This window comes from Geotrypetes seraphini, chromosome 5 (genome assembly GCF_902459505.1).
Source record: "Geotrypetes seraphini chromosome 5, aGeoSer1.1, whole genome shotgun sequence".
NCBI lineage: Eukaryota > Metazoa > Chordata > Amphibia > Gymnophiona > Dermophiidae > Geotrypetes > Geotrypetes seraphini.
The window spans coordinates 156,985,337-157,009,654 of NC_047088.1; the positions used below are offsets into that span (position 1 = coordinate 156,985,337).

The window sequence follows — 24,318 nt, forward strand, 5'->3', positions numbered from 1 at the left end:
TACCTGCGAGGCGCCGGGGTCCGGTCCACAGTTGCAAGCAAGGCAAAGCTCGGAAGACTCGTTTTTGAATTTCAAGTTTACAGTGTCTACTGCGAACTATCAAGACTCAAAAGTGAACAAAGCCATGGGACCAGATAATCTACACCCCAGGGTGCTTAGAGAGTTGTGTGAGGTTCTGGCAGAACCATTATCCATACTCTTCAATGTTTCCCTGAGTACGGGAAGAGTCCCCATGGACTGGAAAAAGCCAACGTCATCCCACTCCACAAAAAGGGCTGCAGGACGGAGGCTGCGAATTACAGACCAGTGAGTCTCACATCCATAGTGAGTAAACTCATGGAATACTAATTAAACATAAAATAGATACGATCCTGGATGAGGAGAATCTACAAGATCCCCACCAACATGAAAGCTGGATATGGGGGAGTCCCTAGATGTCATGTAATTGGACTTTAGTAAAGCTTTTGATAGCGTCTCACACCGCAGGTTATTGAACAAGATGAAATCGATGGGATTAGGAGAGACATTAACTGCATGGGTCAATGATTGGCTAAGCGGTAGACTTCAGAGGGTGGTGGTAAACGGTACCCTCTCCAAAACGGAGGTGACCAGTGGAGTGCCGCAGGGGTCGGTCTTGGGCCCGATCCTATTCAACATATTCGTAGGGGACCTGACTCAAGAGCTTAAAGATAAAATAACATTGTTCGCTGATGACGCCAAACTATGCAACATAGTAAGTAAAAGCACTTTGCCCGACAGTATGACACAGGACCTACTTCTATTGGAACATTGGTCCTCAACTTGGCAGCTAAGCTTCAATGCTAAAAAATGTAAGGTCATGCACCTTGGCAGCAGAAATCCGTGCAGAACTTACACACTAAATGGAGAAACCTTAGCTAAGACTAAAGCAGAACGTGATTTAGGAGTGATAATTAGTGAAGACATGAAAACTGCCAATCAAGTGGAGAAGGCTTCATCAAAGGCTAGACAAATGATGGGTTGTATCCGTAGAAGCTTTGTCAGCCGGAAACCCGAAGTCATCATTCAGTTGTACAGATCCAAGGTGAGACCTCATCTGGAATATTGTGTACAATTCTGGAGTCCACATTAGCAAAAAGATGTGCTGAGAGTTGAGTCGGTTCAACGAATGCCACCTGGATGGGCTCAGGGATCTCCCGTATGAGGAAAGGCTGAATAAATTGCAGATGTACTCACTCGAGGAACGTAGAGAGAGAGGAGACATGATTGAGACGTTTAAATATATCACGGGCCGTATCAAGTTGGAAGATGATATCTTCTTTCTTAAAGGACCCTCGGCCACAAGAGGGCATCCGCTAAAAATCAGGGGCGGGAAATTTCATGGCGACACCAGGAAATATTTCTTCACTGAAAGGGTGGTTGATCATTGGAATGAACTTCCACTGCAGGTGATTGAGGCCAGCAGCGTGCCAGATTTTAAAAGTAAATGGGACATGCATGTGGGATTTCTACGGGGGTAAAGTCGAGGGGATGGGTCATTAGAGTGGGCAGACTTGATGCCATCATTTTTCTATGTTTCTATGTCCTCGGATAAGTCTCCTCTTCCTCCTTCAGTTGCCATACCAAAGAAGCCTTCCATGGAGTCTCTGGCATCCCAGGCAGTGAGTGCAGACCTGCCAGCCTCTACGAGATCTCCCCCCAAGCGTGCCTCCAAGTTACGGGAATACTCATCCTCGAGGTCACCCTCGTTGGAACGCACTGCAGCACCTGCCCGACCAGATTCATTGGTCTCGGTGCCGGTGCCAATGTTTGAGGACATGCTTAAGGAAATTCTGACTACGCAACTCTTCTCTGTTTTGGCCCAGCTTGCCCCGGCCTCGACCCTGCTCCCTGCGATCTAGCCTGAGCGCCCCATCGAGGCTCCCGGGACAAACACCGCCAGTCTCGCCGATTGTCCTTGAGTGATTCTTCACCTGTTCCTTCGAGGCATGCGCCCAACCTTGATCGAAGCACCGTTCAAAGCGTCTTTGAAGCATTTGTCTGCCAAGCGGCCCAGAGACTCCCCTCCTCGTCGGGGTAGGTCTCCAGGGTCTCGAGGTCTGTTGAGGCCTCTGTGCACCATGGATTGGAAGCCCGGCCTCGACTGTCTTCCATACCTCCTTGGTCTCCTAGTAGAGGCCACTCGAGGTCGAGGATTCCCTCCTCACAGCCGTGTCGGAAGGTCTCTTCCTCCCTGGGCTCTCTGAGGCTTACCCCGCAGTTTTCCATTCCTCAGACTCCGGGGTCTTTTCCCTCCAGGTAGCTTAAACAAAAGCATTCTTTGACGCCTCCGATGTCTCTTAGTAGAGCTTCCTCGGCATCCATGCTTTTGGACACAGATGTGCCGGTGCAGTATTCAAGGGAGGCTTCCCCCTCATTTTCTGCAGCTCCGAGGTCCAGATCCTCGACGCCTCCTGAAGGGCACTACTCTTCCAAGGCTTCCTCCTTCACCAGGTTCGTTGTTGACATGGGTAAAGCTCTTCAACTGGATTTCCAATTTAGAGGAGATGGCGCTTCCTCATCTGCCAAGGGAATCTCTGCACCTTCCGCTCAACCCAGTCTTGAAGCAGACTTTTTTCCGGAATTTGGAGACTCTATATACTATTCCTGCCATACCATCCAAGATGGAGTCCTGCTATCGTGCAAAGGGTTTGAGAAGGCTCAGCTCTCCCACCAGTCTTTGGTTCTGGAATCTTCATTAAAGAAGTCTAACCCCTCCAAGGTCTACGCTGCTGTCCCCCCGGGCAGGGAGGGGTATATCATGGACATGTTTGGCCGTCTTCTATACCCGAACTCGATGATGGTGAACAGGGTCCTCAATTACAATTTCAATTTCACGTCCTATCTCAAACACTGCATTAAAACCATGCTGTCTTTCCAGGATGATTTGGCTACCCACCGCCAATCAGAGTTCCGCCAGCTTCAGGATACTCTGTCGCAAATTTGCCTATTTATGCTCCAGGCCACCTATGGTGCTTTTGAATTGTCATCGAGGGTCACGGCCTTTGCGATCGCTATGCATCGCTTGGCCTGGTTGCGCATAATGGACATGGATCCAAATCTGCAGGACCGTCTGGCGAATCTCCCTTGCTTGGGCAATGAGCTGTTCGATGACTCCATTGAGGCGGTTACCAAACGCCTCTCTGAGCATGAGCGGTCCTTCGCTTCCCGGTAAGGCCGAAGACGAAGGCTCCTCCTCTTAAGTCCTACAAATTGCCACCTCGGCGCTATCCTCAGAAATCTACGCTGGTGTTTTCCCACCTGCCGCCCAGACATCAGCAGCAGCAGAAGGCCCCCCCCAAAAGCCTCAGGCCCCTGCGATGGCTAAGCCAGCGCCGTCTTTTTGACAATCCTGGTCTGAGTATGCTGTCCCCTTTCATCCATCGAACTTCCTCCCTGCCCATCGGAGGTCGTCTCAGCCTTTTCTATCATCAGTGGGAGCTGATTATGTCGGACCTCTGGGTTCTCTCCATCATCCGGGAGGGATACTCCCTTCAGTTCGTGACTGTTACTCCGGACCTACCTCCAAAAGAGTGTCTTTCCAACAGGTCTCAGCTTCCCCTACTTCTTCAGGAGGCTCGAGCCCTCCTTCGCCTTTGGGTGGTCGAGGAGGTTCCTTTGTGTCAACGGGACACCGGGTTTTACTCTCGGTATTTTCTTGTCCCCGAGAAGACCGGGGACCTGCGTCCTATTCTGGATCTCAGAGCCCTGAACAAATTTTTGGTCAAGGAAAAGTTTCACATGCTCTCTCTTCCCACTTTGTACCCCTTGATGGACGAGGGGGATTGGTTATGCTCGTTGGATCTCAAGGAGGCCTACACTCGCATCCCAATTCATCCAGCCTCTCAAAGATTCCTGAGATTTCGGGTGGGGAATCTACATCTCCAGAATCGAGTTCTTCCCTTCGGACTTGCATCCTCTCCGAGGGTCTTCACAAAGTGCCTCGTAGTGGTGACGGCGGCCCTGCGGACGCAGGGTCTTCAAGTGTTTCCATACCTCGACGACTGGCTCATCAAAACGCCAACCCGGCCGGAGGTTATTGCAGTGACCCAACGGACTATTACATTCCTTCAGAGTCTGTGTTTCGAGGTCAACTTCCCCAAGTCCCAGCTGTGTCCCTCTCGGTCTCTTCAATTCATCGGAGCGGTGCTAGACACCATTCGCCTCCGCTCCTTCCTGCCGCCACCTCATCAGGATGCCCTCATTTGCCTTTGCCAGAGGGTTTCTCTTCTGTCGACTGTTTCAGCCTGGTACATGATGGTCCTGCTGGGTCACATGGCCTCCACAGTTCATGCGACTCCTTTTGCCAGACTTAACCTCCAAGTACCTCAGTGGACCCTGGCGTCACAATGGCGGCAGGATGGGATCCCATCTCTCAACATATTGCTGTGACTTTTCTTCGTTGAGACGATCTCTCCGCTGGTGGATGCTCTCTTCCAATCTTTCCAGAGGTTTTCAGTTTCACGCACCCCCTCCGCAGAAGATCCTCATGGCAGACTCTTCCGAGTACGCATGGAGGGCTCACCTCGATGGTCTCCGTACCCAAGGCCATTGGTCCAGCACAGATCGTTGCTGTCAAATAAATCTGCTGGAGCTTCGAGCCATTTTCAACGCTCTGAAAGCCTTTTGTCATCTGCTTCGAGACCAGGTGGTCCTGGTTCGGATGGACAACCAGGTGGCCATGTATTATGTCAACAAACAGGGAAGTACGGGATCCCTGTCTCTTTGCCAGGAAGCTCTAAAGATTTGGTATTGGGCGATACATCACAAAATCTTTCTCAGAGCCATCTACATCCAGGGCCAGCAGAACTGTCTGGCAGATAAATTGAGCCGTCTTCTACAGCCTCACGAATGGACGCTCCATTCCTCTACTCTATGTCAGGTGTTTGCTCGATGGGGAACTCCGCAGATAGATCTATTCGCGATCCCCCTCAACCATGCGTTGCCTCGTTTTTGCTCCAGGATTTACTCTCCTCACCGACTCAAGGCGGATGCTTTCCTTCTGGATTGGACGAACCTGTTTCTATATGCGTTCCCTCCATTCCCTCTGATTCTGAAGACTCTCGTTATGCTCAAGTCAGTCCACGCCACCATGATTCTGATAGCTCTTCGGTGGCCTAGATAACTGTGGTCCAGACAACTGTGGTCCTCCCTTCTGCTTCGACTCAGTGCCAGGGAGCCTCTCATTCTTCCTGTTTTTCCTTCTCTGTTTTCTCAGAGTCAAGGTTCTCTGCTTGATCCCAACCTGCAGTCTCTACACTTAACAGCTTGGTTCCTCTCAACATGATTTCCTCATTCCACTTTTCACAGTCTGTTTAGGAAGTTTTCGAGGCTTCTCGGAAGCGATCCACTTGATAGTGTTACACTAAAAAATGGACTAGATTTTCTTCTTGGTGTGCTAAGCATCACATGGAGCCACTACCTGCCTCCTTGTCTTCAATGCTAGATTATCTGCTGCACTTGTCTCGGGCTGGTCTCAAATCAACATCTATTTGAGTCCACCTCAGTGCCATCGCTGCCTTTCATCAGCCGATTGACGGGAAACCTCTTTCAGTCCATCCTGTGGTTTCCTGGTTTATGAAGGGTCTTTTCAATGTCCACCCTCCGCTCAAACCTCCCCTGGTGGTTTGGGATCTTAATGTGGTCCTTGCTCATTTAATGAAACCTCCTTTTGAGCTGATCGATAGGGCTCATTTGAAGTTTCTCTCTTGGAAAGTGGTGTTTCTGATTGCCCTCACGTCTGCTCGCAGGGTTAGTGAGTTGCAAACTTTAGTTGCGGATCCACCTTTTACAGTTTTTCATCATGATAAGGTGGTCCTCTGTATACATCCTAAGTTCTTGCCTAAGGTGGTTTCGGATTTCCACCTCAACCAATCCATTGATCTTCCTGTGTTTTTTCTGAAGCCTCATTCTCACCCTGGAGAAGTGGCGCGTCACACTCTGGACTATAAGCATGCGTTGGCTTTCTACTTGCAACGCACTCAGGCTCATCGGACTGCTCCTGAACTCTTCCTATTTTTTGATCCAAATCGTTTGGGACGTCCTATTTCTAAGCGAACCATTTCCAACTGGGTGGCTGCTTTTATCTCTTTCTGCTATTCTCAGGCTGGTCTCCCTCTGCAGGGTCGGGTCACGGGGCATAAAGTCAGAGCGATGGCGGCGTCTGTAGCTTTCCTCAGATCAACGCCTATTGAGGAAATCTGCAAGGCTGTCACTTGGTCCTTGGTTCATACCTTCACCTCTCATTATTGTCTGGATACTTTCTCCAGATGGGATGGCCAGTTTGGCCAGTCAGTTTTGCGTAATCTGTTCTCCTAAATTGCCAACTCTCCCACTGTCCCTGTTGGTTAGCTTGGAGGTCACCCACATGTAGAGAATATGCTGCCTGCTTGTCCTGGGATAAAGCACAGTTACTTACCGTAACAGGTGTTATCCAGGGACAGCAGGCAGATATTCTCGCAACCCACCCACCTCCCCTGGTTGGCTTCTTTGCTAGCTATCTGAACTGAAGCCAAGCTGAGGAGACGTGCGCCCTGACTCGGGCGGAAGATCTTCAATCAAGTTTGCTTGAAAAGTTGTCCGCGATGGGGCTTCATGGATGACGTCACCCACATGTAGAGAATATCTGCTTGCTGTCCCTGGATATCAGGAACGTTTTTGTTCCAGCCCTTCTAAGGGAACCCTTTCAACAATCATCAACTGCTCTAAACTTTTAGCAGTACCAAGTTGTTTATCAGAATTCAGTCTTCTGCAGTGAAAACCATTTTGATACAGAGACTGTTTACAAACTGTTGTCTGCTTCTGCGGATATCCCATAGCAATAATTCATTTTCACAAGGTAGTGTTGTGATGTGGTGGGAAATATTTACAACATTTTACATCAACTTCATTCAGGACATGGCGCACTAAATTTCTTAAGAATCAGCCGAGTTCTGTGGAAGATATGACAAAAAACATTGTGGTGTGTGGTTTTTTTGGTTCACTGTGTAGTTGAGTACAGACTCAGAGATGGAGGTTTTTAAAAATATTGGCGATGTGACCTTAGTAAAAAGTAGTTATTAAGAAAATGAAGATGTGAAACCATTTTTAAAATTATAATATACTAGGGCAAGAAAGAGAGGCTTTTCCAGGGATGAGAGAGGAGAGTGAAGAAAGAGATGAATAATTTTAGAAAAATTTAGCTTGTTGGCCTTTAGATGGGAAAAGAGAGAAACTGGATAAGCCTAGACCAAAATTAATACGTTGTATGTTACAGGTATTACTTTTTTTTTTGTATTCTTAGGTTTGTATCTTAGCTCAGGAAAAGGCAAGGAGGACAGGAAATGGCTTTTCTCAGCCAGCTTCTGGATGTTGATCAGGAGCTTGGAAATGAAGATGTAGAGGCTTTGAAATTTCTCTGCACTGATTTCATTACCACAAAAAAGCTCAAAGAAGTACAGTCAGCTCAGAAGATCTTCCAGCTTCTCATGGATGAAGATTTGCTGAGTGAAGAGGACGTGTTTCTTGTTGTAGAGCTCCTGTACATAATTCGGCAGTATTCTTTGCTCCGCAAGTTCAACTATACCAAGGAGGAGGTACAGGGATTGCTGTGCACAAGAGGCAGAGTGTCTGCCTATCGGTGAGTTTCTTAAATTCCAAGATCCTTTTCCTAAGTCAAGACTCCTAATCTGAAATGCTGGATTATTTTTCTCTGTGTGAAAACACCAAACACAGAGGCAGATGCTAACCTACCAAAATGGAAGCAACAGATAGCACCAGGAAATAAAGAATCCAAAATGAAGTTTCAAAGCTTTTGACTGTTTCAGCGGCAGCAGCAATTCCCAGCCCTTGTTTCATGAGAGACATTTATAGAGTGATTGGTTAATTCCTCTTATGCTGGATGACTTTTGGAATACTGTTCTCATGCTTTAAAAATGTTCACTGACCCTTAATGCAGCCTTGTTAGGTGAAACGTGCTCACATTGGGTATATTTTTATTAATAAACTTTGGAGCTCCTTTTTCAATGATTTTATTTCCTGGTTCTGTTGCTTTTATTTGTCTTTATATATATCACTTTAATTGGCAAATGATAATGTGTTTAGATACTCAGCCTCCCAAGGTCCTTTGGTAATTTCTTACAGTCTGCTTGTATGTTAAATATTTTTGTCATCTGCACATATGATTACTTCACTTGCTACTAGATTGTTAATAAGGAAGTTAAACTACACTGGTTCTGATATAGAACGCTGAAGCAGTGGAAATATGAACCTTTTAGTTCACAGTAACAGAGCACTGGTCTTTGACCTGAAGGCAGCCATGTGAGCGGACTGTTGGCCAGGATGGACCACTGGTCTCACCCAGCAACGGCAATTCTTATGTTCTTCCCAATACATATAGATTTCTCTTGAAGAATTATATTAGATGCTCCTGAAAATCCAAAAACACTAGAAGTAATTTTAAAAAGATGTACGAGCCATCCACATGTGAGCGGACTGCTAGGCACAATGGACCATTGGTCTGACCCAGCAGCGGCAGTTCTTATGTTCTTCCCAATACATATAGATTTCTCTTGAAGAATTATATTAGATGCTCCTGAAAATCCAAAACCACTAGAAATGATTTTAAAAAGATGTACAAGCCATCCATACGTGAGCGGACTGCTGGGCACGATGGACCATTGGTCTGACCCAGCAGTGGCATTTCTTATGTCATAGCAACATGGAAACTGTACATTATATTGTATAGACTCCTCTCACTGTCAAGAGCTACTATTGGCTGTTTTGAAAGGTTTAGAGCTTGAAAACAGTGTAGAGCAGTGGTCTCAAACTCAAACCCTTTGCGGGGCCACATTTTGGATTTGTAGGTACTTGGAGGGCCGCAGAAAAAATAATTAATGCCTTATTAAAGAAATGACAATTTTGCATGAGGTAAAACTCTTTATAGTTTATAAAACTTTCCTTTAACAGTTAAAAGGAAAGATATATAAACTATAAAGAGTTTTACCTCATGCAAAATTGTCATTTCTTTAATAAGATATTAACTATTTTTTCTGCGGCCCTCCAAGTACTCTATTTTTTTCTGCAGCATTCACATTTAAAGTTCAATATATTTTCTTTCTCAAAACTGGCACATTTCAATCACTAAATTGAAAATAAAATCATTTTCCTACCTTTGTTTGGTAATTTCATCAGTCTCTGGATGCACTTTATTCTTCTGACTGTGCATCCAATACTTCTTCCCTTCTTTCAGCCTCCTGTATGCTTCCTCTCCTCCAGACCTCATTCCCTCCCCCAACTTTTTCTTTCTTTCTCTGTCTGTCTTTCTCTGATTCCGTGCCCCATTTTTTACTTTGTTTCTGGTTCCCTGTCCCCCCTCCTTCTTTCTTCCTTCCTCCGTGCCCCATTTTTTTGCTTTTTTTCTGGCTCCCTGTCCCCACCCCACCTTCTTTCTTTCTTTCTTCCTTCCTTCCTGCCCTCCCCCATGCCACCGCCACTGCGGAATAGGCTGCTGCTGCTGCCATTATCGGGAACAGGCCATCTCCCTGCTTCTCTTCTGCACGGGGCTGACCAACTCTCACTGCCCGATGTCAATTCTAACGTCGGAAAGGACGTTCCGGGCAGCCAGGCAGCGATTGGCTAGCCAGAACATCCTCTCGACGTCAGAATTGACGTCGGGCCGCCAGAGTTGGTCGGCCCTGCAGGGAAGAGAACAGTGGACCGCCCCCCCCCTTGGTACGCCACTGGAGCAGCAGCGTGTCTGGCGGCTCGTTCGTTCAAAGCCGCGGGTGGCGGCTCCTTGTGAGATCCGCGCCTGCGTCTGAAGCCTCTCTGATGTTGTGACATCAGAGAGGCTTCCGATGCAGGAGTGGATAGCGCAAGGAGCCGCCAACCCGCGGCTTTGAGCGAACGAGCCGACTGCTGCTCCAAAAGGAAGAGAATGATGGCCTCCAGACCGCGGGCCGCAAATAAAACCTGGAGAGCCACATGTGGCCTGCGGGCAGCGTGTTTGAGACCGCTGGTGTAGACCGCTGGTGTAGAGAGAGAGAAAAAACTGCAGCTGGAGTGAGAAGGGGAAGTGAGCAGTTTGGAGTAGGGAGAAACAGCTTATTGCTCTCTGGTTAATAGTTTTGTGGGAGCTGGCAGAGAATTTCTCTAAGCAGCTGGTTAGTGGCTACCTCTGTACATATAACTCTGGGGATCACTGTTCCAGAACGCTGAATATAGATGGTAAAGGGGGAAGTTCTATTTGACCGAGAATTAAGCTGGAATTCCTCCAGCCCCTTCGCTGCAGTGCTCAATTATGAGTGGCTCAGTTGCTCTGACTGCATTCTTTCCCTTGCATCGGACATCACAAAGCTAGTCTTGGATCATGGGGAGTCAACAGATTGGTCCCTATCAGTGGCTATGGCCAAGCTCTACCCAGTGGCTCTGGATTTCCAACAGCTGTTTGTTCAGCCAAAGGTGGATTTGCTGGTGGTGCAGGTCATCAAACAAACCTCTTTGCCTAGTTAAGGAGGAATGATGTTAAAGGATATTTAGTACTGTAAAGTGGATGTACCGGTAGTCCTCAAGCAGCAAATTGAAGCTTTGGCCCTAGGGATTAAAGCAGCAGCTACAGCTTCCTTTGTGGCACGTGCTTGCCACACCTGTCTATCTCGAGTCCCAGCCTTGGAGGGCATCGAAGATCCCCAAATATTCCTGTCTGGGGTGGATTATATAGTGGACACTGTACAATATCAGATTTATGAGCAAGGTTTTAGCTCAGGGGTGGGCAAACTTTTTGACCTATGGGCCACAATGGGTTCTTAAATTTGACAGAGGGGCCGGGCGACAGGAAGGGGATATGGGGAGGGGGGGCATGGCGGTGGGGGGGGGTGTCTGATGCTGCAGGAGGAAACAGCACTCCTGCGGCTGCCAGCTGCTGAATCCTTGCAAATTTTTTTTTCTGCGCATTGTGCCTCCCTCCTATGTCTTTGGTACCCCATTGCCTCCTTCCTATGTCCTTGGTGCCCCCTCCTATGTCCTTAGTACCCCAGTGCCTCCTTACTATGTCCTTAGTGCCCCAGTGCCTCCTTCCTGTGTCCCCGGTGCCTCCTTCCTATGTCCTTAGTGCCCCAGTGCTTCCTTCCTATGTCCCCAGTGCCTCCTTCCTTGCTTTTCACCCACGTTTGGTCCACCACCTCCCCCATGCATTGATGACTATCAGCTGACATCCTATATAATAAAACTCTAAGCGCGCATGCGCACTTAGAGTTTTGTGATTCCTGGCTCCGTGAGGTGTGCCTCCGTACCAAATTCGATTTTCGAACACGGAGGCAGGCCAGAACACGGAGCAACTCCCCCCTCGCCGTCACTCACCGCCAGAGTGCCGCCTCACTGCTGCCGCTGATTCAGAGGGGGGGGGGCACAGGTGCACCTGCCAGCATCTTCTCACCCTCCTCACCCGCCCGCCGCGGCTCTTCTCTCGAATCGCACCAGGCGGGGATCGAGAGAGGAGCTGCGGCGTCGGCTTTGAATTGAAACACAGACGGGCGGGCGGCCCACAGACAGGAGGCTGCCGAAGCCGGAAACGAAGCTTCCCGGGGGGGGGGACGGCAAGCGACAACGAGGAGGGAGTTGGAGCAGGCCGCAGAGGTTGTCGGTGCCTGCAGGCCGCCGCGGCTTTAGGCGGATGTCGGTGGAGGGCAGACAAAAAAATAAAGGAGGTAAGGGTTGCTGCTGGACATGGGAAGAGGTGCTGATGGACGGGGGGGGTGTGCAAAAAAAAAGGAAGGGAGGCCTACTGCTGGACAGGGGGAACAGAAAAGAAGTACTGCTGGACAGGGGAAGAGGTGCTGATGGACAGGGGGGGGCAGAAAAAGGAAGGGAGGCCTACTGCTGGACAGGGGGAACAGAAAAGAGGTACTGCTGGACAGGGGAAAAGGTGCTGATGGACGGGGGGGGGGGCAAAAAAAGGAAGGGAGGCCTACTGCTGGACAGGGGGAGCAAAAAAGAGGTGCTGCTGGACAGGGGAAGAGGTACTAATGGACAGGGGAGGCAGAAAAAGGAAGGGAGGCCTACTGCTGGACAGGGGGAACAGAAAAGAGGTACTGCTGGACAGGGGAAAAGGTGCTGATGGCCGGGGGGGGCAAAAAAAGGAAGGGAGGCCTACTGCTGGACAGGGGGAGCAAAAAAAGAGGTGCTGCTGGACAGCGGAAGAGGTGCTGATGGATGGGGGTGCAGAAAAAGGAAGGGAGGCCTACTGCTGGACAGGGGGAGCAGAAAAAAGGTGCTGGAGGACAGGAGGGGCAGAAAAAGGAAGAGAGGCCTACTGCTGGACAGGGGGAACAGAAAAGAGGTACTGCTGGACAGGGGAAAAGGTGCTGATGGCCGGGGGGGGCAAAAAAAGGAAGGGAGGCCTACTGCTGGACAGGGGGAGCAAAAAAAGAGGTGCTGCTGGACAGCGGAAGAGGTGCTGATGGATGGGGGCGCAGAAAAAGGAAGGGAGGCCTACTGCTGGACAGGGGGAGCAGAAAAAAGGTGCTGGAGGACAGGAGGGGCAGAAAAAGGAAGAGAGGCCTACTGCTGGACAGGGGGAGCAGGAAAGAGGTGCTGCTGGACAGGGGGGAGTTAAAACAAAGGGAGAAGGGCTGCTGCTGGATAAGGGGACCAGTGAAGGGGTGGTGGTGGACACAGGGGAAGAAAAAGGAAGGGAGAATGGACAGGGGGAGCAGGCAAGGGGTGGTGATGGGCAGCCAAGGAAAAAGAAAGACAGAAAGAAAGAAAGCGGCTAAGGAGAGAGAGAGAGAAAGAAAGAAATACAGATACACACACACATATTCTAGCACCCGTCAATGTAACGGGCTTAAAGACTAGTTCTCCAATAAAATACTAATTATTGGTTCTTTTTTGATAGTCATTTGAGCTTTAAACTGCAAATTAATGCGGTTATCTGTACATCATTTTTTGCCATTTTTTGTATCAGATCTGTTCAGTCTATTCTTTCTCCTTCTCTCCTCCGTTCTTTAATTTAAGCCTTGGTAATATCACACTTAGATTATTGTAACTCCCTTTATGTTGGTCTTCTGTTAACATCATTGAAAAGATTAGAGCTCATTCAGTCCGCTTCGGATACTGTAATACATTCTTTGTATCTCTGCCACAGACAGATGCTGTATGAATTGTCAGAAAACATCACCAGTGATGACCAGAAGAGCATCCTTTTCCTCTTGATGAATGAGCTTCCAAGGAATCAGGCAAACAATATGGTATGCAGGGGAGAAGAAAAATATGTGACCAACTCTGGGGAAAAAGCAACTAAAATAGCAGATCCAAAATGTTGAGAGTGGCTGATTGTTGTTTTTTTTTCCCCCCCCCATGGCATGGGTCTATGAGCAGTTTGAAATTCTGTAACGTTAAAAAAAAAAATTTTACATAAAAAATTATGTTTGGATTGTTGTATTATGATTGTGCTAAACCCTCATTTTTTTGTTTCTGGTGACTTTAGGCACCTTTTCCCAGAGATGGTTGCATATAATTAAACTCTGGTTATGTGCATATACATTTAATGCCTGTGGATAGTCCTGTATGTGTTATGTTAATCAGGTTTTCTATTCTGCATTTACCTATTCAGTCCAAGGACGGATTATGTTACAAGAGTTTGGGTCATCCAGGAATTTACAATAGACAGCTTGACATGGACATTCAAGAGTTGCTAAATCAGTACAGTTGTTAATAAAATTAGGTCATAGTTACAAACACATAGGGCTCCTTTTATGAAGCCGCATTAGCGGTTATAGCGCTAAACCCATGCTACATGGCTAGAACTAACGCCAGCTCAATGCTGGCGTTAGCGTCTAGCGCGGCCGGCAGTTTAGCGTGCGCTATTACGTGCGTTAAACCGCTAACGCGGCTTCGTAAAAGGAGCCCATAGATTCACTAACCTGCCGATCATGCCTGATCTGTGGCCGATCCACGGCAGGCTGACTGAGCCACAACGGATCAGTATTTAAATGGGGGCGATCGGAGGAGCACCCCCCTCCGACCACGAGGATCACTAGTGAGCGAGCCTGAAGCATTCGCATACCATCTTCTTTGCCTGTAGATGGTCTGCGCATGCTTACAAAAGCAGTGATTTTTTTTTTTTTCTTTTAACTTCACATTTGAGCCCATGGTTTTAACCCACTTTAAATCTGCGGGTTAAAACCACGGGCTGCACTTTGGGGAAGGGCAGTAGAGTCAGGGCAGAGAGCAGGGCGGCAGAAGGCGGGGCAGTCGGAAAGGACCTGAGCGACTGGTCCTCAACAGTTGCTTATTTTTATTGGTCAGCCAAGTCGGTGTTCCTCATTTTTTTTAGTGAATCGCTGCCTGCCTATATTTGAATGCAGTTCCCCCTCATTTGCATGCGCGGATTAGAGGATGATCGGGACAGAGGTTATTGAATCAGTCGGAGGAAAATCGGGTCGCAAAGGGGTCGCTAAATGGTCGGGACTTAATCGGTGTGCTTAGTGAATCTAGCCCATAGTGTACCTAAAGTTGGGTGCCGATAAAGGCATTGAGACCGGGATTCTATAAATGGCACTGTCATCATCGTCCGCCTTAAAAATGGTCGCTGATCACATGTCAATCACGTGATGGCGCCATTTATGGAATTGCAGCACCGGAAATGTAGGCCTGGGTTTTCAAGGCCTACATTTCAGGTGCCTGCTTTTCATGTGAATTGCACCTATGGAAGTGCTTTGATGCATAATGCCTCTTCCAGCGTTAGCCACGCTAACAGTGGCATTAGGTGCCGTAATGTGCCTTGGTATGCATGATGCAGGTTCTGTGTTTTGTTTTGTTTTTTAGGTGCCTCTACCTGCGCCTAAGTTTAAGGTGTCATTTATAGAATATGGGCCTGGTTTTATAAAACTTAGGCACCCATTATAAAGTCACGCTTAGTGTCGCTCAGTGTCCTAACATTTAGGCATCCCCAGTTTTATGCCAAGGTTTTTTATGCCTAAAGTTAGGCACCAATATCAGAGACTAATGGTACCTGATTCACAAAGAGGTACCTAACTTGAAAACATGCCCTTGATCTGCCCCTAACCATGCCCAGTTTTAGTGTGGGCACTTTGGGATAGGCACCTACTTTTTATAGAATTAAGTTTTTAGAGTTAGGCGCCTAATTTTCAATTAAGTCCAATTAAAGCTGATTGTGAGGAGTTTAGTGAGTGCCAATATAGGCATTGATTAAGCCTATTTCTCAATTAAATTAGGTGCCGATATCTATCGATGCCTAACTTTTAGGTGGATTCTATAGAATCAGGGCCTAAATGCTGGCTTTCTAAAATCAGGTTTCATACATGTGTGAATACTCAAAGTATCCACCTCTTGACTCTAACCCAGCTCTTCGGTCACTTTCAGAAGTCCTGAACAGACTTGTCAGTCAGTCCCTGTTGCAGGCTGTTCCAGATCATCTGCAGGGCTTCCTTGAGTTTGTGGCTTTGGGTAGAACTTGTGATAGGTCTCCAGCATTGCTCACCAGACATAAGTCTACATCACTGTAACATCATTAACAATAAGTTGGAACCCTATCTAAGATAATAATACCCTTTGCGCACATGCGCACTTCAAATTTTGTGGCTCCGTGTGTCCGTCGCTCTGTGGTCGGCAGAGAAATGTTGCAGAGTGTGGCGCATCGTGTTGCACGCGCACATTGGGAGCCGACATCGGGGAGAGAAGGAGGCGGTGGCGGCGACCGAGCTATGGAGCTAGGGGAGGGAAGGCCACAACTACTGCCGCTCTGTGGTCGCACAGCCTTCTCCTCTGCCTCCACTCTCCCCTTTGGGTGAATTTCCGGGTCGAGGATGAGGATTTGTTGGAGGCTGGTGGCGCTGCCGCAGAGGGGATGGGTTGGGCTGGGGGGGGGCGGTCAAAGGAAGGGGAGCGGGGCGCAGGCAGGGAACGGGAGAGAGGGAAGGAAAGAGACAGACAAGACAGCGGCCAAGGAGAGAGAGAGAGACAGAAAGACACACAGGCAGCGGCCAAGGAAAGAGCGAGAGAGAAAGAGACAGAAAGGCACATAAACAGCGGCAAAGGAAAGAGAGAGAGAAAAAGACAGAAACATAACAGACATCATCCAAGGAGAGAAAGAGATAGAAATACAGACAGACACACAGCGGCCAATGAGAAACAGACAGAAAGGCACATAAACAGCGGCCAAGGAGAAAGAGAGAGAAAAAGACAGAAACATACATAGATAGCAGCCAAGGAGAGAAAAAGACAGAAACATACACATACAGCAGCCAAGGAGAGAAAGAGATAGAAAGACAGACAGACACATAGACAGTGGCCAAGGAGATAGAGAGACAGACAACGGCCAATGAGAGAGAGAGAAAGAGACAGAAAGGCACATAAACAGTGGCCAAGGAGAAAGAGCGAGAAAGAGGCAGAAACATACACAGACAGCGGCCAAGGAGAGAGAGAGAGAAAGAGACAGAAAGACAGACACACAGCGGCCAATGAGAGAGAGAAAGAGACAGAAAGGCACATAAACAGCGGCCAAGGAGAAAGAGAGAGAAAGAGACAGAAACTTACAAAGAGAGCGGCCAAGGAGAGAGACAGAGAGAAAGAAAGAGACAGAAAAACAGACAGACACACAGCTGCCAACGAGAAAGAGACAGAAACATACACAGACAGAGGCCAAGGAGAGAAAGAGAGAGAGAGAGAGAGACAGACAGACGCACAGAAAGACAGACAGCGACCAAGGAGAGAGGGAGAGACAGAAAGACAAGCCGATAGAAGCCAAGGAGAGAGAGAGAGAGAGAAAGAGACAGAAAGACAGACACACACAGAGAGCGACAGAGGGAGACACACAAAGACAGCGGCCAAGGAGAGAGGGAGAGAGAGAAAAACAGGCAGACAGTGGCCAAGGAGAGAGAGAGAGACAGAAAGACACACAGACAGTGGTCAAGAAGAGTCACGGAAAGAAAGACAGACAGCGGCCAAAGAGAGAGGGAGACAAAGACAGACAGACACATCTATTCTAGCACCCGTTAATGTAACAGGCTTAAAGACTAGTATATATATATATATATACCATTATTTGGAGAAAAAAAAAATTATATATATATATAATTTTTTTTTCTCCAAATAATGGTAATTTTACAGTGCAAAAATTTTCAAGTTAAAAAGTCTGTAATTTCACCATGTTTAAAGATAATCTTATTTCACTTGGCACATAATCGTAGATAGTAATAGCAAATAAAGGTGTAAAATTTCACATTGAAATTCCAAGTGGTAGCTGATAAAAATTCTAGGGGGTTACTACCTTTTTGTTGTTGCCTCACCCTGTATGTGTGTTTTGGGAGAGAAGGTTTGACCTTACAATCTCTTGCTGTTCCTTTGGAACTGGAATCCTGGATCTATGAACTTCATTTAAAACTAATCAAGGATATGTATACATATATATATATTGAAGGAAAAAAAATATATATATATATTTTTTTTTAATTTTCAATATATTATTTCAATATAATATTTTTTATATTCAATATTTTATTTTTTATATATATATATATATATATTTTTTTTTTTTTCCTTTTTGATATCCTCTTCCTCTGATTATATTTTCTGATCTTTGTAGCGGTGTTCCTGGATAGGGGCTATGCAAAAAGACTTCTTATGGAAACCTTTAATCATGGGTCTTTAATCTGACCACTAGATATCGCCCTTTAACAACGACCACAGTTCCTTCCCCTTCTGCAGAATTTCCAGATGCAGTGGACAGGGGAGCAGAAAGCCTAAATTGGGCATGAAACTTGGATCTTTCATATAGCAATACAAAGCACTGCCACCGAGCCACCAGGCAGATCCAAAGATCGGCAGGCCAGATATTAAAGCAGCGTAAGTGGACAGGAGAGGATCCTGATATTCAGCGGCACTAAACTAGGCACTATTCCTGAATATCAGCTCTGACTACCTATAAAGAAAAGAAAGGAAAAGGGCAGTATAGGGGGCAGTGTTAGGAAGGAGCCCGCAGTTATGCAGGTGCTGACTCCCACATAGCTAAGTGGGTAAATTTAGTACAGCTCAAAAGCTATCCTGATTTGGGCTGCTTAGCTATATCCGCAGTTATGCAGGTGCTGACTCCCGCATAGCTAAGTGGGTAAATTTAGTACAGCTCAAAAGCTATCCTGATTTGGGCTGCTTAGCTATATGTCACCTGCATAACTTTTTTTTTTTTTTTTTTTAGTGCCTGCCATACCCCGCCTGGCCCCCTGATAAAGCCCCCTCCTTCCTCCTCCCAGCCCATGCCATATAGAAGGATTCCCTCCTCCCACAGTCTAGGAAACCTTTGCTTCCTGGTGGTCCAGTGAGACATTGGGGGCAGGAGCAAGGAGTCTTGCCCCTTCTGGTTGGAGCCTTGCAGTACTACAACTAGCTGCCACTAGAGATCATGGCAACCATTTTTTCAAACCAACCGTAAGGGACAGGAGTGAGAGAGCTTCGCTCCTGCCCCTAAAGCCACACTGGACTACTAGGGAGCATTGGTAGGCCCAGGGATCCCACTTAGACCACAGGAGGGGAGGTCTGGGAGACTTCTACATAGTGCAGGTTGGGTGAGGGAAGGAGATAAAAAGGGGTTTTTTGGTGGTGGGGGGCTAGGAGGAGGAAAGTGGGCACTTAAAAAAACTATACGGGAACTGTCAGCTATCTGGGGCTAAATTGGCCAGCAAATGTCAGCTTTTAAAAAATCTCTGACAGCTGCCAGCTGGAGCAGTTTTTAAGCAGAAGCATGTCAGTCAATAGAAGGAAGAAGAGACTTCTTTTGATGTTGCATTTTAAATTCTAGCTGTCAAGTAAAGGAGAAACTATAGTGTATTTTGACTGTGAAAGAAAGTATATTGAGAGAATAACAATTTAAGCAGAGTAGAGAACTGCTGATAGAAAATGGCTGTATGTCCGATTGTGGAGTTTTATATGGGCTTGGAAGTAGGAAATAGGCAAGATAGCAGAGCTGTTTCCTATAAATAGGAAAACTCTATGAAGCGCAGAAAGGTGTTCAGGAACAGCAAGAGAAAAGTGTTAGATTTAAATAAACTTGCCAAATAGCTTGAGCAGGGTGATTCCTTATATGTATTAGGTATGCCCAGTTAAAAGTTCTGATATCCACCTCAATTTGTTTTACTTTTTAGTACAACAGAAAATTGTCACCCCAGCCTCCATGCTGTTCTCAGAATACTGACATTCACAATTCTATATCTTTTAGATATAAAACCCAATCTTGAACTTTTCAACAGAAATGTTGTGATCATTTTCTTGGATTTGCCATTTTCTGGTGACTGAATTACTGAACATACAGCATTAATGTTCTTCACACCCCAGGGACCTTCTGAAAAGCTGAATACCAGTAGCTTAGCTGTAACTAGGATTCTTCACAAGGCATTTCAGGCACATTCTACCCCAAAATTATTTGGTAAAGACTGCAGGGCTTAAAACTTGAGAGGATGAAAAGTTTGACCTCATTACCTGTACTGTAATTAGCCTAAAAGTTACCACAATAATGTGCTTGGACAGAGAGAGAAGTAAAATTAATTTATACTTTTTCTCTCAGTCCATTCTACAGCTGCTAGCCCTTCTGGAGAAACGGGACTATATCTCTAAGAACAAGCTGGAGAATCTAGAACGTGTGTGTGCAAAAATTTCACCAGATCTGGTGAAAAGGATTGCCAAATACAAACTGGAAAAAGGTAGGTGTGGAATACAGCACTTGAGTGCTGTTGGTGGATATAATTTAGACTACTCGCAGAAATTACCAGTCTCTCATTATAATGTTCTATAGTTATAGTTTATGTAGGAGAGAGAGAAATAAAATCTTACAGGATAATAAAACCGAAGAAAATTAAGGCTCAGAAAGAGGTCATCTCACCTATTCTTCCCTTCTGGTAGAATCGGTAGATTCAGGAATGATACATGCAACAGTAGTTCTCTTAATTCTACAGTATGTTTTGTGATAATAAATGTTTTTAGATTTGCAACATAGAATGCTATAAAAAACATTATCACTTTGAGTGTGGGGTGCACCACAGTGTTTGTAGGACAGTGGTGCTCAAGGCCCGCATATAACTGTGAACTGAAATAAAACACACCAAAATGTGTTTTGTCGTATCTTCCAAAGAACTCGTCCAATTCTTATGAACATAAGAATTGCCGCTGCTGGATCAGACCAGTGGTCCATCATGCCCAGCAGTCTGCTCATGCGGCGGCCCTTAGGTCAAAGACCAGTGCCCTGAGTCTAGCCTTACCTGTGTATGTTCTGGTTCAGCAGGAACTTGTCTAACTTTGTCTTGAATCCCTGGAGGATGTTTTCCCCTATAACAGCCTTCGGAAGAGCATTCCAGTTTTCTGCCACTCTATGAGTGAAGAAGAACTTCCATACGTTTGTACGGAATCTATCCCCTTTTAACTTTAGAGAGTGCCCTCTTGTTCTCTCTACCTTGGAGAGGGTGAACAACCTGTCTTTATCTACTAAGTCTATTCTCTTCATTATATTGAATGTTTCGATCATGTCCCCTCTCAGTCTCCTCTTTTCAAGGGAGAAAAGGCCCAGTTTCTCTAATCTTTCACTGTATGGCAACTCCTCCAGTCCCTTAACCATTTTAGTTGCTCTTCTCTGGACCCTCTCAAGTAGTACCATGTCCTTCTTCATGGACGCAGTATTCCAGATGGGGGCGTACCATGGCCCGGTACAGCGGCATGATAACCTTCTCCGATTTGTTTGTGATCCCCTTCTTAATCATTCCTAGCATTCTGTATGCCCTTTTCGCCGCCGCCGCATATTGCACGGATGGCTTCATTGACTTGTCGACCAGTATTCCCAAGTCTCTTTCCTGGGGGGGTCTCTCCAAGTATTACACCGGACATCCTGTATTCGTGTATAAGATTTTTCTTACCAACATGCATCACCTTACACTTATCCACGTTAAACATCATTTGCCATGTCACGGGCCATTTCTTGAGCATATTTGTTACATTGCAGGTCTTCGCAATCCTTCTGCGTCCTCACTACTCCAAATAACTTTGTATCTTCTGCAAATTTAATCACCTCGCTCAATGTACCAATTTCCAGGTTGTTTATAAATATGATGAAGAGCACGGGTCCAAGCACCGACCGAACCCTGCGGCACTCCACTCGTGACGCTTTTCTAGTCCGTGTATTGTCCATTTACCCACACTCTCTGTTCCCTATCCGCCAACCAGTTTTTAATCCACGTGAGTATTTCACCCTCAATTCTATGGCTCGCAATTTTTCGAAATAGTTGTTCATGCGGGACCTTGTTGAACGCCTTCTGAAAATCCAGATATACAATGTTGACCGGGTTACCCTTGTCTATCTGCCTGTTTACTCCCTCGAAGAAGTGCAACAAATTCATCAAGCAAGATCTTCCTTTGCTGAAGCCTCTTGCTGAAGCAAGATCTTCCTTTGCTGGCTGGTCCTCATCAGATTGTGTCCATCTAGGTGATCAATGATGCGGTCCTTTATCAGCGCCTCTACCATCTTTCCCGGTACGGAGGTCAGACTCACCGGTCTGTAGTTTCCTGGTTATTCCCTTGAACCTTTCCTTAAGATAGGCGTAACATTTGCCACTTTCCAGTCTTCCAGAATCCTTCCCGATTTGATTGACAGATTGGCTATTAGTTGGAGCAGTTCAACTATAGCCCCTTTCAGTTCCTTGATTACCCTCGGATGGATGCCATCCGGTCCTGGGGATTTATCGTTTTTCTTTCAGTTCCTTGATTACCCTCAGATGGATGCCATCTGGTCCTGGGGATTTATCGTTTTGAAGCCTATCAATCTGCCTGCATACCTCTACTAGACTGACCGTCAACCCTGTCAGTATCCCGTCTTTGTTTCCTGCATATAGCCTGTCGGCTTCCTGTATGTTGCGTATATCCTCTTCGGTAAATACAGACGCAAAAAATGTGTTTAGTTTGTCGGCGATTGCTTTGTCCTCCTTTAGCACTCCCTTTATTCCATGGTCATCCAAAGGCCCCACTGCTTCCTTTGCAGGTCATTTCCCTTTAATATATCGAAAAAATGGCTTGAAGTTTTTTTGCCTCCTTGGCTATTTTTTCCTTGTAGTCTCTTTTGGCTCCTCTTACCGCCTTATGGCACCTGCTTTGATGTTGTTTGTGCTTTTTCCAGTTTTCGTCTGTTTTTGACCTTTTCCGTTCCTTAAATGAAGTCTTCTTGTCTCTGATCGCTTCCTTCACTGCTACAGTGAGCCATACCGGTTCCTTGTTCTTTTTCCTCTTGGATCCCTTGTTGATACATGGTATATATAGATTTTGCGCTTCGGTGACTGTCCTTAAAAAGGGACCATGCTTGCTCTAGCGATTTTACAGTGCTTATCTTCTTCTTAATCTTCTTTCCCACCATGAGTCTCATCGCTTCATAATTTCCTTTTCGGAAGTTCAGTGCCATGGCCGTCATTCTGGATCGATGTTTTGCCCCTGTGTCCAGGTTGAAGCAGATCATATTGTGATCACTGCTTCCCAGCGTCCCTTCTACTTCTACGCCTTGCGCCGGTCCTCGTGGTCTATTTAGAATTAAGTCCAGAATTGCATTTCCTCTCGTATTTTCCTTGACGAGTTGTTCCAGGAAGCAATCGCCTACGCAGGGGTAGGCAATTCCGGTCCTCAAGAGCCAGAGCCAGGTCAGATTTTCAAGATATCCAAAATAAATATGCATGAGACAGATTTGCATCTCAAGGAGGCATTGCATGCAAATCTATCTCGTACATATTCATTGTGGATATCCTGAAAACCTAACCTGGCTCCGGCTCTTGACCGGAATTGCCTACCCCTGGCCTACAGCATCCAGGAACTTGGTCTCTCTACTGCAGCCGGAGGAGCCTAGGTTCCATTCTATCCCCGGATAATTGAAGTCGCCCACAATAACTGTGTTGCCTCCCTTGCAGTTGCGTTTAATCTCATCTGTCATTTCTCCATCAGTTTCTTCAGACTGTCCTGGGGGTCAGTAGTAGATGCCGATCTTCGTTTCTGTTCCATTTATTCCCGGAATTTTGGCCCATAGAGACTCTACCTTATTTTTCATTTCCGGCGTGCTCTCTCCGGTAGACTCAATTCCCTCTTTGATGTACAAGGGCAATACCCCCACCCTTTTGACCTACTCTGTCTCTGCGGTATAGCTTGTATCCTGGTAGCACAGTGTCCCAGACGTTTTCTTCATTCCACCATGTTTCCGTGATGCCAATGATGTTAAGGTTATCTTTTCATACCATAGCTTCCAATTCCCCCATCTTATTCCTTAGGCTCCTTGTGTTCATATGCATACACTTGAGTTTGTGGCCTGTTACTTTCTTGCATTTCCTTCACTCTTGTGTCCCTTTTGATCCATCAGGATTTCTGTCTTGCTTATGATCTGGTGAGTCTTCCCCGCTGTCTTCCTACACGGTATCCTCTGGATATACCATTTCCCGAACCATCAACTCTTGGTCGACACTCGTATCCTGAATGAAGTTGATGTAAAATGTTGTAAATATTTCCTACCGCACCACAATGCTACCATGTGAAAATTAATTGTGAACTGAATAAAAACACATCAAAAAGTTTTATGGCGTATCTTGCAGAAAAATGTTAAGTCAAAAGGTAATGTTTCAGTTAATCAGATGTTCGAAATGCGCTCCCTTTGCAAGAAGGCACACCCTCAGCCTTGGCTGCCTCTGATCTGTGGACTTGTCAATGACGTTCGGCTTCAGCTCAACCCAAACAGAGATGAGGCGCTGTTTATAATTATAATAATAATAACTTTATTCTTTTATACCGCCATAACCAAAAGTTCTAGGCGGTTTACATTAAAAAGAGCTGGACAGTCAGCGAAATACAATAATACAGTAAAAAATACAAATATTTGTAAAATAGAATTTCAATAATAAAACTCACTAAGTAATAAACTTATCGAACAAAGTGGTCTCAATTAATTTCTGAAAACTGCAATAGGATAGCATAGCTTGCTGAATACATTTACCTAACCAAGATTGTTGCCTACCAGCTTGAAATGCTAGGGTCCTATCTAAGAAGGTCTTATATCTACACCCATTAATTTTTGGGTAAGCAAATAAGTAGAAAGTTTTTAGTTTCTCTTGATGGTCTATGCCAGTATATTCAACCTTTTTACACCTGTGGACCGGCAGAAATAAAATAATTATTTTGTGGACTGGTAAATTACTAAGACTGAAATAAAAAAAACCATTTCAGCCCCGTCTCCGCGAGCTCGGTCCCCCAAAACCATCTGATCTCATCTGCACAAGCCTCAGTTATGATTTTATATTGAAT

The 24,318-nt window shown here is 46.2% G+C and overlaps 1 protein-coding gene across 5 annotated transcripts in view; it reads left to right on the forward strand.

Annotated features, from left to right (window-relative positions):
- Positions 1-24,318, forward strand: part of LOC117361288 (caspase-10-like) — a 135,963-nt gene that overhangs the window by 21,614 nt on the left and 90,031 nt on the right. For all 5 annotated transcript variants that reach the window (XM_033946431.1, XM_033946433.1, XM_033946434.1 and 2 more), the window contains exons 2-4: positions 7,301-7,636; positions 13,142-13,244; positions 19,574-19,709. In XM_033946431.1, coding sequence (XP_033802322.1) covers positions 7,341-7,636; positions 13,142-13,244; positions 19,574-19,709 — 535 coding nt within the window. In that variant the 5' untranslated portion in view covers positions 7,301-7,340. The remainder of the gene's footprint in view (positions 1-7,300; positions 7,637-13,141; positions 13,245-19,573; positions 19,710-24,318) is intronic.